A 14,111-nucleotide genomic window follows, 5' to 3' on the forward strand; every position below is an offset into this window, starting at 1 on the left:
AGAGCGTGTAGAGCAGTGTTTCCCCACCTTTTTTCATCCATGGCACACCTTTTCCTGCCCCTGATTGAGGTACAGCTATTGGCCAATCAGCAGATTACACAGGAGGTCATGCGTGGCGCTCACAGACGGCATCTGCACTCTTACCTGGATTTTTGATTCACAATTTGAAATGGGATTCTCAGCATTTTGTGTTGTTGCCACGTGTATGCTGGGGCCTGAACGTCAGGACAGAAAGTCAGCCTATCTTGGCGGCAACCATCGGGAACATTCTTTCTGGCAAGAGCCGACATGTCATTCACGTGACACGCCACTCGATGCCTCTTGACATCATCAAGGGCTCTGGAATAGACCCCGCCCCCCTACAATCTAATTGCTTAGTTCCAGTGCTTTTCTTTTGTTTATTTGGTTCATAAATTGTGAAGAAAATGATTTTGGAATTTTCCGACTTAGAAGAATGTCAAAGCTTAACCAGCGTGCACCCGGCAGGTGAAGAGCAAGAAGCCAGAGAGCAAAGTAAAAGTCACAAAATAAAAGTCCGGTTTATTGTCAAACGACAAACTTTGCACGTACACCAAAACAGGCGGGCAGAAAACAACCATAAACAAAAAAGAAAGACGCTCTTCTTTTCTTCGGCCTTCCTCCATCCAAGCCAGCCAGCCAGCCAGCAAGCGAGCGAGCAAGCACAAAGTCGTTCTATGGTACAGCTCAAGTACATACATTAAATGAAATTAAGTGGAATGCTCTGAGTTCAACGACCAAAAAACGTTTTGGACTGGGCTTGGGTGTCATATGGTTACAGATCTTGATAACCAAGACATAACATTTGCTTCCTTCCCAACAATATGTACAAAAATATAAAATGTAAATAAAAATACAAACTAATTCTCCGCTGTAGTCGTTGTTGTTGAGGCCGGATTGTGCGTGAGGACGGCGGGCGTTGAAATCTAATCGCTAATGACCACATTTTCTTTTGTTTAGATGAGCGCTCTTCCGGCCCCGCCCCCTGAGAACAACCACAGGAAGCAGCCCGGTGGGCCACCGCCGTCGGAAGCCGCCGCATCAATCATCGTCATCGGTTTTCTGCTTCTTGGTCTCCACGTCATCCTGAGTGGGAGCCACAAAAAGCAACCTTGAATCGTATTCCCGTTTCTTGGCTTTTCCTTTACTCATTGTTTCCCGGACACTTGTTTTGAAGAGAGCGAAAAGCAAGGTCACCTCGTCGTCGTCGTCTTCATCGTCATCGGCCGCCCGCTTCGTGCCGCACTCCAGCTCATCCTCGTCTTCATCCTCGTCCTCCTCATCACCTGCGCGACAACAACGACCATGGTCAGCGACCGCGTTGCTAGGAAGGACGACCTCGAGGATGCGTCTCAGGCACCTTCGCCATCATCTTCCTCGTCCTCGTCATCCACCTCGTCGTCATCCTCGTCGTCAATCTCCGGCTCGCCGTTCTCCTCATTCTCCTGCAAATCCAAACTTTATGTTCAGGGTTGCTCTTACACAGTTCATTTCCTCTCATTTCATCGCTTAACTCCAAATCATCATTAGAATTCTTTGCTATCTTCGGAGCCCGCCATTTCTTGACAGATCTCCTGCCATTTGCTGAAAACCTTCCTGCTCTCAGTCATTTCGAAAAGAGCGTTGGCGCCCTCTTATGGCAGCTCAGTACAAAGACAATGTTTATTTGGGGCAAGGGCATTAGGCCATAGCCTCGTATAAAAAAACAATGGACAATGTGTCGAATTTAGTGCCATCTGGTGGTGAACTAACAAAATGCAACGACCTATTCGACGCGAGCACAACGGGGGACAAGCCGAGCAGCAATTTCTTGGGTAGAGGTGCCAGCAAAATGTCCAGAAAAACGTCGTGTCGCTTCACCTCAAGGAAGCAAGCGTTCGTTATTGACGACGTTTGGCAAATTTGTCCCCTTCGTCAGCCTCGGGGACGCCGCCAATATAATATCGTGAGCCATGATTAGAACTATATTTTTGAAAACAAATGTGAAATAACACATTGAAATGCATAGTATTTTTTTTTAAAATGAACATTGAAAAATGTAAACAACATTGTACTTTTGGTTGAACCCTTTTGATGACAAACAGCTACATTTACGCAATAAATACAAGCGGAATTTTTCAGGGGACGTTTTAGTATTTTTGTTTTTTGCAAATGCCGTGTGTGTGTGAGCAGTTTGCGTCACCTTTCCATTGGTGGCAGAATCTTTGCCATTCTCCTTCTCCTCCACGAGCTTCTTGTCCTTCAATTCCTGAGGTACCCAAATACAAAGAAGAAACAAAACCATTTGGTGAGTGATACAAACATCTCATTTTCAGTGTATGCCGTCTCTAATCTAAAACTTCCTGTTGCCTAAAAGGAACAGCGGTGCATGCTGGGAGCACTCCAGCCTCTTTCGAGACTCGTAATCCGATCCTTGGTTGGCGGGCTCCTTGGAGATTGTGGGTATTGTAGTGTATGGGCCACCATATGTCGCCAGGCACGACTGGGAGACGCACTACATTTCCCACAATGCAAGACGCGACTGAAAACCAGCTCGAGGCGCCAAGGGGGAGGGGTGACGTTTTGTGGAACGGGGTGGTGGGGGCGAGTAAGTGCGGGAGGTGGGTTGAAGAGGAGCGTGCGTGTAACGGAGGACAATAGAAGACACATGGCCCACATCGCACCGAAAAACTCCCGCTCGGTCATCCGGGTCCCAAATTAAAGGAAATCTTGAAATGGATCTCGCCGTTTATTGTTTCATTTCTAAAATTAACCCGATTATCTCTTCAACACGGGTAAATTTGAGCAAAACTGACAATTATTTTAAGTGGGGTGAAGTTTCCTTCGTTACATTACGCTGGTATAAGCGCGTGCACGCGGCGCTCAACTTGAGCACGTTGCGAGCACGAAGCGCGCGCACAGCGTATCACACCTCCGCGCGCGCACGCACCTAAGTGCTCTGCATTGTCCGCCTTCGAAAACCACGAGTAAAAAAAAACTCTATGTAAAGCTTCGCAGGGAGACGCGGAAGCGACAAGAAGAAGCATGAGCGAGCGCTGCCGACAAACCCGAGCCCGTCAACAAACACGGCGGCTCCTTTGAGAGCAACTTTCGGCACCGGAACCGAGAGCACAACGGGACGCGACAAAAATTTTCCAGCCCTAAACAACAACCCGGCAGCCGCTGATGCTCTTCCCCTGACCCCGTTGCGGCTTACTCGTCCGTCGGTTCTTGTAGAAGGGGAACCGAGCCGCTCGTATAAACAAAGACGGCTCGCGAGCAGACAATGAGGATGAGCTCGCGCCATTCGAGTGACATGTGGAAGCGGCCGAGATGCTCGCAAAACACGTTTGGCGCCGGCTTCTTCGGGCGCCGGACGAGTGCAGAAACGACGAGAACTTTTTGTCTTTGGTATTTTTTTACGTTAAAATATGATTTATTGAGATACAAATTTGATAAAAGTGACGCGTGATGCCCGCGCAGCTTTGTGGAGGTGATCGGCTTAGCTAGCAAGCAGAACCACCGTGACAGAAATTTCTTGTCGTCGTTTTCTTCTTACCTTGGCTGAGATTTCCGACGCGGAGTCAACTTTGGAGTCTGCCATTGCTTCGGGGGAGTCAAATAAAGTGGGCGAGAAAAACGATGGACAGGAGTAATTCCTTGGCGACGGCGTTGAGCGTGTTATTGTGCCAATGGCCGAGCAAGCTGGCGGCCGAGTGGTTGATATAAGTTAGTGGGCGGGGTCGTGGGCGGCTTGGCTCTCGCCGATTGGCTGCCCTCGCGCCAGAGGGCTTCACCGCGCGAACGGAGGCTCGTATTACGAAGGCCACCCGGGCCACGCCCCCTCCTGTCCGAGCGAATGCCCGGCGGGTTTATGCCTCCAAAATGTCAATGTGAGCGACTCGAGTGCCCAAATGGTAACCCTCTCCACCGGGAAGGTCACATTCACTCGTCTCTGTCGATTTACGCACGAAATATAGCCGATTTCTTCCGCGCGGGCGACATATGGCGCCATTTGATTGATTGATGTATGTCTCGACCAATGAGGCGGCGACTTTTCGGTCGCATTTCCCGCCCACTCAGACGGAGGGAAATAAAAATGATAAAATGTCAATTTGTACGGAGAGTTAAACGACGGCTCACGTTTAAGTACATCGCACCGCATACTTGCGTGCCGACGCCCGGCCACAGCTGGCAAGATAAGCGTCGTCGGAGAATCGGCACCCAAAGTAAGCGAAGCGTCATCGTCGCCATTTGAGTTTTCCGCTCGCCCCTCCCCTGAGTGGCAGGCAGCCATCTTGAGGCTCCCTCTCCGCCGTCCCAGTGGCGCACTTCTTCTCCTCTGCCTGCCTACCTTCCTCTCCTTCGTCTTTTGCTACCTGACCAACGGATCCATACTAAACTCCCAAGTGCTGAAAGAGAACAACGCAAGCGAGCGCGTGGCCTCATTTCCATCTTTTGCTCAAAAGTGCACAAAGTATGACACAAGCGACGAGACAAGTGCCCCCCCCAATTAAAAAAAAAAAAATCAGCAACCAGAACCCAGCTCGAATACTCGTCAACCTTGTTATGAAACAACACGGATTTCTCCTTACCGACTTGAGAACACATGGATTTTACAAACGGAACATGAGAATGTGCAAAAAGATGCGGCCGCCATTAGGCGTAGCAGTTCGGGGGTGGGGACTCGTGCAACATACGGCGGCATTGAAGATCGGGCCGCTAACGCAGTCGGACGCACGAACGATCCCCGTTGGTCGAACGGATTAACGTCGATGTACGTCAGTCCCGCAAAAAACGTCGATTGGCCGCCTTCGCCGTCCATCGTTTTAACACGACGACGTCCGCGCGTGCGTCGTAAAGCGCGACTGCGCCCGACGCAAGTGAGCGGAGCGTCAAGTTTCAATAACGAGCGCACCCTTCCCCCCCGCGCGCGCACACCCCAATGTAATGAATTTGAATGGCATCAATGCATTGCAGGCATCTACAACGGTTTTTATGCATATTTACAATTAAAGGAAACAGGCTTGTACAGAATAACCACATGCTAAAATATAACATTAAGCGACTGTTTTTTCCATGTAATTACTGTAAAATGGGACTACTAAAGTGTGCGCGTGCGGCGGTAAGCAAAAGAATGACTCCATGAACTGTTCCAACTTTGTATGTTACTCCATGAACTGTTCCAACTGTGTACGTCACTCCAGCCCATTTGTTCACTACGGTGGGTTGACTTAGTCTTAAACGGAACTTTGATGTGAGTTGAATCTTTTACAAGTGTTTGTAGTCAACAGTCTATCAGTTTTTTTTTTTAATTTAGTTGAATGAAATCCTCAAGTCATCTTTTTCTTTCAGCACAATGTTAAGATGAGCTATTTCTTTATTTGGCCCACACGAGGAAATTCCAGGATATACCAGTCATCATTTAAGAAAAAGAACAAAATCAGGCAAGCATTAAAAGGAGTAAAAAAATAGAATATTCCTGAATTCTATTTCCTCGTTTATAGCTGGAGGGGGTGGGACAGTTTCAGAGACATAGTCCCAGGTCCTCACATAGTGCAGGCGGTTGATGAGAAGGCTCGTCCACAATCCGGCCTGTAAAGTGCTGCATCTTCCTCTCTTTAAAGCATCCTTCTTACGTTGAGACCTCACTGTTGAATATCTACTTCTTTCTGACTCCTGCGCACCACCTCCTTCTTCTGTTGTCTCCTACATCTCCTTGTTCCTATTTCAGCGCCACTCTTTTCCTTGGGAATCAATTCTTTTCCTTGGGAACCAATTCTTTGTTCCTTAGGCCATCTTGTGGTTCTTTTGGGTCCCCACCATCTTGTTTTTCCTGGGAGCTTTCCGCTTTGCTCTTTCCTCCACATTGCCCTGAACTGAACGTAAATGCTGTTTCCTCAATGGCTCCAGCTATTCCACCCCCCCCCATCTCCTAGTTCCCCCACAGGATTTTGTGAAATGTGTAGTTCAGTAGCTGGGTCACTCCAGGACCAATGAGGTGTCCTTCCTCAAGATCTCCGTTGAGCCTAAGATGTAATTTTTGGCTTTCCTCCTGCAGGACTCCGGTGAAGTTTGAGGCTAGAAAGAACACGTCTGCCGCGTCACACAGCCAAATATTCCGAAATACAAACCAGTTTTCATAGGGAGTGTTTGTGCAAAGACTGTTACTTCCTGTTCCACGCTTGTAGCGTGTGTGTATGCGTGCGTGCGTGTGTGTGTGTGTGCGTGCATGGTGCTTTATTTGCATGAAAAGAGGATACACAACAGTGGGAGGAGGTGTTGTCTTTTCAAGTCCTCGCTGGGGGCTCTGCAGGTGGGGGAGGGGCTCAGTATGCTCCCACAGGTACGTTTGTTGCCTTCCTCCACACCTTGAGCAGCATTTGAAAAAAGAAATAAAAAAGAAATAAAAGACATCAGTAATTGAGACACCACAGATATAAAAAGGCACTACGTTTGTCTGCTTTTTATTCTTTTGCAAACAGGATGATTCTACAGTTTTGTCATCAAAAGTGCTTGCGCAGTTCGAAAGGAAGAATGTCACTACTTTTTACCTGGGGGGGCGGGGCAAGACATAATTTATGTTTCTACATACATGACAATAACTTTTACACAATAATCAATATTGTCATGTAATACTTTGACCATACCATGGTTAAAACATTTTCAAAAGCCGTAATTGAATTTTTTGACTCAGAATTTAGAAAGATGATGACAAAATACAATGGAAATAGTTCAATGTTTTCGGAGCGCAGCGTTGACGTTCCCTCCAGTTATACAAAGACTTTCCAAGACTAAAAACTCAGTCTTGTTTTTTTCCAGGGACACTCAAGCCTGCAAGGTGCCTTCATTTTCATGTCGGTCATTCTTTGTGCTAATTGGAGAGTTGTCAAGTATTTTTTGGCGTGGAAAGTTGGCGAAGCGGTTAAGGAGAAGAGTTGCGCGCAAGACCTTGTCTCCACCTGCTGGCTGCTTGCCACAATCGCACGTTGGCCGACATGTTTATTGCGACTATCAGAAATGATATCTTTCTCAGGGCGGATGTCTGTTCGTCTCTGTGTGCCCTGCAATCGGCTGGCAACCGGTTCAGGGTGTCCCCCGCCTACTGCCCGATAACTGCTGGGATAGGTTCCAGCACTCCCCCCCCACCCCCCCGCAGGGACAATTGGTACAAAACATTGATGGATGGCTTATTTGTTAAATACTTTGACAAATACCTTAAGATCTTCTGGTTCGCATTAATCGGCATGGAGAAGGCAGAAAACGGAGGCTGTCCATTATGGCGGGCATTTCGTGCTCCATTCACTTCCTGGTTTAAATCTCACTCTCACGAGACTTCACGCAGCACTTAAAGGCACAGCGCTGCATGCATTTATTTGCAGAGGCCAAGTGAGTCTGATTGCAGAACGCAGAAGGGTATCACTCCACCCATAGCTTGCGAAATCACACTCCGCCTCTGCTCACACAAGGTGTGAAGCAGCGTGGGAGGACCGCAGGGAACAGATGCCTCCCTGGGGAGGTGTTAAGGGCATGTCCCACCGGTAGGAGACCCCGTGGATGACCCAGGATGCGCTGGAAAGACTATGTCTCTCAGCTGGCCTGGGAAAAACACCTTGGGATCCCCCGGGATGAGCTGGACAAAGTGGGAAGTCTGGGCGTCCCTCCTAAAGCTGCTGCCCCCACCACCCGACCCCAGATAAGCGGAAGAAGATGGATGGATGGACCATATTGTACACACATACGGGTTCAAGACGATGGTTGCATGTAAAATGACTATAATGTGACGTCGCTGACTTACAGAGCCCTTGGCTCATTCTTTTCAGAGAATGCAAAGTTTTTGCAATGAAGGACAATTTTGTTTTAGGGCTCCATACTGCTCACAAGTTTTGTGAGAGCGTCATGTTGAATCTCCACCGATCTTGTAAAAGTGAGAAGAAAAGCAAAGCAAAGATGCCATCATCTTGGTCAACCAGAAGATGATGACATGTGGGTGATGCAATATAAGGGGCGCGTCCCTAGCCTATCAGGCCCTTCTATGGAACATTACATCACCCTGGCTCCGCCCCCCTTATCTCTAGCATGGGTGCGCAGGCGTGCGATGAACATATAAATGAAGGACGAGATGGTAGAAGAGGCAGAAGGTGAGTCTTTGCGCCATCCAAACATGAAGACACTCAGACACCGCCCACTGATGATGACGATGATGATGGTGATGACGACAATGATGGTGAACACAACAAGCAGCGGTCAGGAGGTTGCGCTGCAGGTGGTCCAGGTAACACGCACACCTTCTCTCGAAACCAGACAAAGATGTTGATGGTGCGGACTCGGATAGTTCCTCCACCGTGTCGTGATCAGAGAGTCGGGGAATGAGCAGCGACTCACCACGCAGTATTGGAACTATTGGGGTCCACCATATCAAGTTGCAGTTGAGATGAAGTGAAAGCCAAGTGAACCTGTGCCGGGTTTACTCCCTCCAGGACAAGTCTCCGCCTGCGCCACCTTCACCACGAACATCCTGGCTCATGTTCATCAACAACTCAGACGCCCGCAAAAGCTCCCCAAGAACGACAAAGGTCACTTGCAAGCCAACAATCACCTTCAGACACACACGGGCTTCCTCTTCAGCACACACACTCACACGCACCTTTGTTTTGTCATTATGTGTCCAGCACGTCTCCTGGGGACCTCCTGGACCTCGCAGCTACCCGGGAAGGCCGGCACCCTGTCTGCATCGGCGGCAGCTCATCGACGACTCGCTCGTCAGGTTCAACGGTAACATCGCGGCTAGCCGCATTTGGGGACGTGACAACAAAACAAAATGCTTTTTTCTTCCCAGCGAGCCTAACGTCACTGGAAAGTAACGTTAAGGAACGCAAATGTGTTGAAAAAGAAGGATTGGAAAAAACAACATACACCCGTGGAAATGTTGGTTTAAAAACCAGCCAATTTGGATTCAAAGTTAGACTGACCCTGGAAGTTGGGTCAATATAGCCTTTTTTTCTTTTTTCCTTGCTGAATCTGTCCAATTTTGAAGCCAGCAGTTTGAAGGGTGTAGGCAAGGACAAGTTGCGCCACTAAAACCATCTCTGCAGCGAGACCGACCGCCGTCCGCGCGACAAGGGAGCCTCCACTGCAGGAAGGGAAACACATTTGGACTTACCAATGCAGCGCTCGCTTTGGTGTGCAAAACACACCTCCGCCCGACGTGTTCACCTTCACTCAGGAAAAACCCTGAGGCGGGGCTCCGTGGCCATACGCCCCCCTCCCACGCAAACGTGGATACATTTGGGCGAGTCTGTGCGAGTGCGGATGGAGGAACGCAAGGGGGCGCCTACCTGAGTGCGGCCAATCGCAATCCTTGTCTTTCGTGTGGCGTATTTTTTTCCCCTCTTTTTTTTTTTTTAAGTCACATGCGCACCATCATATGTGGGAATCGAACTCATGGTGCCTGCACACAAGACAGCCGAGTGTACCACTCCACCATCAACCATCCCCCGTGTGGTGTGTTGCAGGCGCCTCCGCGAACGTGTTATGCGGGCTGTGCGATCGCCCTCCTCGAGTCTCCACCTCCTTCCTCGGCCGCCTCCCCCAAGAAGTGCAGGTGGCCAGTCGCAGTCTGGTGGAGCTTCCCCCCTTCAGTCAGGTGACGTCCCCGCAAACGACCCGCCGGATGGCGAGGTGACACCTGTGACCTCCGCCCCTGCAGGCCCCGCCCTTCGTGGCTGCTTTTCGACGCGGTCGCGGCTTCGACGTGAGCCACGGACGCTACACTGCCACCCAGTCCGGATTTTACCTGCTGAGTGCCCGCCTTTGCCTCAGTCAGTCATGTGACGTCATCACCATCGTTGTCATCCTCACCATCGGCATAAATTGCTTGCGTTTGTGTGTGAAGAGTCAGGTGAACGTGTTCAGGTGCGACTGCGTGAGAGCGTGAGGGCAGCCATTTGCATCGAGTCACTCTGTCGCACCAAACCGTGAGTTGCGCGGCGTATACGTGCGCTTGCATGGCCGAGGTCTCTGACTTTACATGTTGCTTTCCAGTTCCATTGATTCGGTGGTGGGCGTGGCCACCGTGAGAGGAGCCTTCAGCATCACTCTGACGGGAACGCTCTTCTTACAAGTACATGTTGATCATTAGTCCATTCTCAGATGAAATCGAGACTTGCGGAGAGATCTGGAAAATAACTTTAATATAATTTAATAATTTTTCTGCGGCTCAGGCTGGCGAGTACGCGACCATCTACGTGGACAATGCCACGGCCGGCAACATCAGCGTCTTGCCAGACTCCTTCTTCTCCGCAATCCTGCTGGGAACTTGAAACCGCCTTGCCTTCTGCAGCCGCATGTGCTCCGACTCGGACAAAGTAGTTGAGCGGACATCGCCATCCGTCCTTTGCATATGTTCCACGCGGGTCATATGATGGACGCCCCACCCGATTTGCAGAAATGACTTGCCGTGCCACTTTCACAAGCGCAGAAAAGCGACGTAAGAGACAGGAAAGGGAGGAGCTGGAAAGTTTGCGAGTAGCTCCTTCAAAACTGGCTTCTTCCATCGGTTGAGTAGATTGAACCTGAAGTGACTAACCCTGTATGATGGCTGATTGTTAGAACATGTGCCTTTGCACTTAAAATACGTGAATAAGCAGACGGAGAGTTCTGTTGTTGATGGTACAAATAAAAAGATACTTGCAGGTTTATTTTCCTTGACACTGTAAATGATCTCGTAACCTTTTGGCGTGTCGGCACAGTCGAAAACTGTTTCCTCCTGTCAACCCCGCCCGTGTCGTAATCCACCTGGCTTTTATTGGCTTCCTAGGAATTAAGACTCTATCGCCCCTCTAGTGGCGTAAACCACATCAACCCAAAAACAATTCAAGAGGGCCGAATGGCTCATACAGAACCGTAACTTTGAATGTGTAAGCTTGAACCATTAGTTTGAAGGGCACATTAATCTTGTTGAAAACTTGAGCCCAGCCACGGTGGTAATATCGATATGCGTTTTACAGAAAGGTCTGGCAAAAAACGGGACTAGCGGGCGACAGCGCCACGCAGGCGGTATTGGAAGCGCACATCCTGATCGGGTCGCGGGATGCCGAGGCCCGCGCGGCTGCCGTCGGGCCGCGGGTCAGGCTGACCTGCTTCAAGCCGCAAATCAAAGTAGAGCAGCAGCAGACACACGACCTGTTTGATCTCGTTGACGGCAAAGAAGCGTCCCGGGCAGATGGAGGCGCCCGAGCCGAATGGCATCAGGTAGTGGCGAAGTTTTTGTCCGTCCTTGAAGAATTCCGTCTGGTGGGCGAAGCGATCAAAGCGAAATGCCTGACGGGACACCAAATCCACCCCCGGAGAAAGAATGACAAGTGGTCGGGCAAAGACGTGACGGCGATCGCTACCTGTGGCTGCTCGTAGATGGCGGCATCCATGTGCACGCTGCGCGGATACAGTGCCACGATGTCACCTCGCCGCACCGCCACAACGTGCTCGGCGTCCAGTCGCAGGTTCAGGTCCTCCTGAGCCACGCGGATGTTGATGGATGCCGAAGACATGCGTAGGCTCTCGTGGACGGTGCTTTCTGAGGACCAGCGGTAAGTCAGGCGGGCATGAGAAGCGAAAGCGGCAGCGGGTTTCCTACCCAGAAGAATCATGTGGTCCAGCTGCTCCGCGGCGAGTGCCAGGTCCATATCATCGCTGAACCCACGCCCACTGCGTTCCAGCACCTCTAGGATCTCCTGGCGGACAGCTCGCAGGGCCTCCGGGTGCCTCAGGAGGTGGTACGTTGCCCAGAAGGCGGCCGGCGCTGTGTTGGCCACCGATGCCCACAGCATGGCCAAGTGGTGCGCTGAAAGGCAACGCTCAGCATTACCCCTCGGTCTGTGTCAAACTGCCTGGCGCAAAAGTTGTACTGACCCGCTTTGTCAGCGTCACCCATGACAGGGTGGCCCTCCAGGAGCTGGGCGCGGCGCCGAATGAACATCGAGGCGTCGGCCCAGTCAGACATCCCGGGCGGTGTCAAGTAGTCCGTCAACTTCCGGCGGGCGGTGCGGGCCCGGCCCAGCAGCCAGGCGGGAACCTGAGCGATGAGCAGCGGGAAAGCCTCATCGAAGTGAACAAAGTGGGTCTTGAGCTGTGCCGCGTGGGTGTGGCGCGAGCCCTGGGCTGGCCGGCCGTACAAGGTCAGGAAGGTGGCCTCCAGCATGACGTCCAAGCAGAAGTCGTACAAGCCGCGCTCGCGCCAGGTGTCACCCGGCTTCAGGTGGTCCTGACGGAAGAGCGTCATGAGGTTCCCCATCATGCTCTGCGTCAGCGCCGTCAGCTGCTCCCCGCGGAGGAGGCCATAGGCACGCTCGATCTGCTCGGCCAGGCCCGGAAAGGTCCCCTCTGTGATGCGCGGGTAGCCGAAGGCTGCCGGCGCTGCACGGCCGCTGAATTCGTGGAAGTCCAAGCGCCGGCCTTCTTTGATGACTGCCGGGTACATCAGGGGGTCCATGATGAAGGTCATGTAGCGACCTGCCGAATCAATTGCGCTCAATTAAGACCATCACAGCGCCTTGTTATGCATCGGGATTATGAGGGGACCGCCCCCCAAAATTTGGAGCGAGGCAGCGAGACCAACCTGCCATGTGAACGGTGAAAACATCTCCAAAGTTTTTCCGCTGCTCCTCCAGGAATTTGTGAGCATCTTTCCTGAACTCCAAAGCTTTTCCCAGGAACGGGATCCAGCCATCTATCAGCGGGGGTTCGCCTTCACATCTGACACGCACAAAACCAGCACATCATGTGATGCGTCGGTCAAAAATAAGGCAGGTAGTGGCGGCTCATTCGGAATGGCGAGGTGGAATCAAAGTGTGTAGGATAAGGAGAGAGAGAAAGAAATTCTTACAGAATGTCAATAATTACATTACTTGTTTTTATTCCACATAAGCAAGCAAAACATAATTTATTCCCCCTTTCCCGCTCAATACTGCCCCCAGGTGGCTACAACAAAAACTGATAAAAATGAACCAAAAATAATAAAGGCCTGCTATTAATTAAAGCAATTAACTAAACAAATAAAATCGTGTCATTTTTACTCATTAGGACTATACAATTGCAGCTTAGATACAACAATACAAAAACTAACAAATGAGAAGTGGCTCATTTACTCTACACAGACGAGACGATTCTATTATAAAGAGGGTTAATATTAGTTTCAAAAGTTGTTTTTGGAAGGATCTCGGCCAACATCGGCGACCAGTCGGGCTGTCGCACACTTTTCACCCAACGTGGCAACATAAAAATCACAAAACGGACGCTGCAGGTTCTTATCGCTTGATCAATGATTTATTTCGCAATCGATAGCAGTGACCCGAGTGACTAGCAAGCAACGCAAGGAAAACGCCAAAGTTGGACTGTGACATCACGAGCAAGCGGACGTCTTCTGGCATCACTAACCTTTTCCGGCGGTGGCGTCTGATGACGACGGGAACGAGCGCGACGACGACGAGCAGGAGCGCGCACGCCAGCGGCGTGAACATCTTGCGCTTGTCACAAACAAGAAACAAGACAGAATGCGTCACTTCCGCTTACCCGCTAAAGTTTTTTTTTTTTTCTCACCGTTACTCACGCACTGTCAAATGTGGGAATCAAACTCATGGTGTCGGGACACAAGACAAACAAATGTTGACCCGCTAAACTTCGTAGTAAAGTGACTGGATTTGAGGAGAAGGGCGTGACTTATTTGCGAACGATACAGAAAAACCTGACGGCGCTTCTAGTCACGTGATAGACTCGCAGAATTTGCAGAAGTCAAAAACTGTTTATTCAAAACATCGACCGATTGCTCAAGAGAACACAACTATTCCAGAAAAGGTGCATCTGGAAATCAACAATTACGCAGTGCAACTTTTTGTGTGGGGACAAAATGGTTTGAGACCTCCCAATACGTCGCGAATAGAATTTCAGGCTGTCAACATTTGTGTAGATACTTCTCCATGGTGGCGCACTGGTCCGCACTGAGGCTCACATCCAGGCTTCTTCCTGTATGAAGTTTGCATGTTCTCCCCATGCCCACCTGGGTTTTCTTTGGTTCCCTCCCACACTCCAAAGAAATGCATGGTAGGCTGATTGACAGC

The 14,111-nt window shown here is 50.3% G+C and overlaps 3 protein-coding genes and 1 long non-coding RNA gene across 6 annotated transcripts; 1 reads left to right on the forward strand and 3 right to left on the reverse strand.

The window, feature by feature from the left end:
* Positions 1 to 514: 514 nt before the first annotated feature.
* Positions 515 to 3,724, reverse strand: LOC148387539 (uncharacterized). The gene is made up of 5 exons (XM_088395774.1): positions 3,557 to 3,724; positions 2,201 to 2,266; positions 1,379 to 1,463; positions 1,216 to 1,304; positions 515 to 1,104 (listed from the first exon to the last, which is right to left on the reverse strand). The coding sequence occupies exons 1-5, from the start codon at positions 3,599 to 3,601 to the stop codon at positions 1,060 to 1,062; spliced, it is 330 nt and encodes a 109-aa protein (XP_088251900.1). The 5' UTR covers positions 3,602 to 3,724; the 3' UTR covers positions 515 to 1,059.
* Positions 3,725 to 5,340: 1,616 nt separating this feature from the next.
* On the reverse strand, positions 5,341 to 10,084 carry LOC148387540 (uncharacterized). The gene is made up of 3 exons (XR_015862498.1): positions 8,383 to 10,084; positions 7,215 to 8,285; positions 5,341 to 6,368 (listed from the first exon to the last, which is right to left on the reverse strand). It is a non-coding gene; the product is annotated as an uncharacterized LOC148387540 (long non-coding RNA).
* LOC148387541 (erythroferrone-like) lies at positions 6,411 to 10,697 on the forward strand. 2 transcript variants are annotated; one of them, XM_088395768.1, is made up of 8 exons: positions 6,739 to 8,272; positions 8,478 to 8,573; positions 8,670 to 8,772; positions 9,513 to 9,643; positions 9,707 to 9,818; positions 9,893 to 9,974; positions 10,042 to 10,120; positions 10,221 to 10,697. In XM_088395768.1, the coding sequence occupies exons 1-8, from the start codon at positions 8,108 to 8,110 to the stop codon at positions 10,317 to 10,319; spliced, it is 867 nt and encodes a 288-aa protein (XP_088251894.1). In that variant the 5' UTR covers positions 6,739 to 8,107; the 3' UTR covers positions 10,320 to 10,697. The 2 variants fall into 2 exon arrangements, with proteins under 2 accessions (XP_088251893.1, XP_088251894.1); XM_088395767.1 differs by having other exon boundaries at positions 6,411 to 8,272; positions 8,478 to 8,772.
* Positions 10,655 to 14,074, reverse strand: cyp7b1 (cytochrome P450, family 7, subfamily B, polypeptide 1). Of its 2 annotated transcripts, XM_088395766.1 has the most exons (7): positions 13,965 to 14,014; positions 13,432 to 13,520; positions 12,614 to 12,750; positions 11,908 to 12,507; positions 11,633 to 11,839; positions 11,394 to 11,572; positions 10,655 to 11,319 (listed from the first exon to the last, which is right to left on the reverse strand). In XM_088395766.1, exons 2-7 carry the CDS (start codon positions 13,512 to 13,514, stop codon positions 11,029 to 11,031), a joined length of 1,497 nt encoding a protein of 498 aa, XP_088251892.1. In that variant the 5' UTR covers positions 13,515 to 13,520; positions 13,965 to 14,014; the 3' UTR covers positions 10,655 to 11,028. The 2 variants fall into 2 exon arrangements, with proteins under 2 accessions (XP_088251892.1, XP_088251891.1); XM_088395765.1 differs by having other exon boundaries at positions 11,394 to 11,839; positions 13,965 to 14,074.
* Between the last annotated feature and the right edge of the window lie 37 nt (positions 14,075 to 14,111).

The sequence above is a fragment of the Syngnathus floridae genome, chromosome 14 (assembly GCF_059516105.1).
Source record: "Syngnathus floridae isolate MCC-2025c chromosome 14, RoL_Sflo_1.0, whole genome shotgun sequence".
In the NCBI taxonomy this organism is placed as follows: domain Eukaryota; kingdom Metazoa; phylum Chordata; class Actinopteri; order Syngnathiformes; family Syngnathidae; genus Syngnathus; species Syngnathus floridae.

Bases quoted from the DNA above. Each gene is read 5' to 3' on its own strand.
- LOC148387541 (XM_088395767.1), top strand. From the start codon at position 8,108: ATGAAGGACGAGATGGTAGAAGAGGCAGAAGGTGAGTCTTTGCGCCAT. The intron at 8,773-9,512 runs GTAACATCGCGG...GGTGTGTTGCAG, and splicing joins CTCGCTCGTCAGGTTCAACG to GCGCCTCCGCGAACGTGTTA. The intron at 9,819-9,892 runs GTCAGTCATGTG...TTGTGTGTGAAG, and splicing joins GAGTGCCCGCCTTTGCCTCA to AGTCAGGTGAACGTGTTCAG.
- cyp7b1 (XM_088395765.1), bottom strand. From the start codon at position 14,033: ATGCAAACTTCATACAGGAAGAAGCCTGGATGTGAGCCTCAGTGCGGA. The intron at 13,521-13,964 runs GTATCTACACAA...GTTTGTGACAAG, and splicing joins CAGTGCGCCACCATGGAGAA to CGCAAGATGTTCACGCCGCT. The intron at 11,840-11,907 runs GTCAGTACAACT...GTTGCCTTTCAG, and splicing joins GGGTGACGCTGACAAAGCGG to CGCACCACTTGGCCATGCTG.
- LOC148387539 (XM_088395774.1), bottom strand. From the start codon at position 3,601: ATGGCAGACTCCAAAGTTGACTCCGCGTCGGAAATCTCAGCCAAG. The intron at 2,267-3,556 runs GTAAGAAGAAAA...TGGGTACCTCAG, and splicing joins CGTCGGAAATCTCAGCCAAG to GAATTGAAGGACAAGAAGCT. The intron at 1,105-1,215 runs GTGACCTTGCTT...GCTCCCACTCAG, and splicing joins ATGAAGACGACGACGACGAG to GATGACGTGGAGACCAAGAA.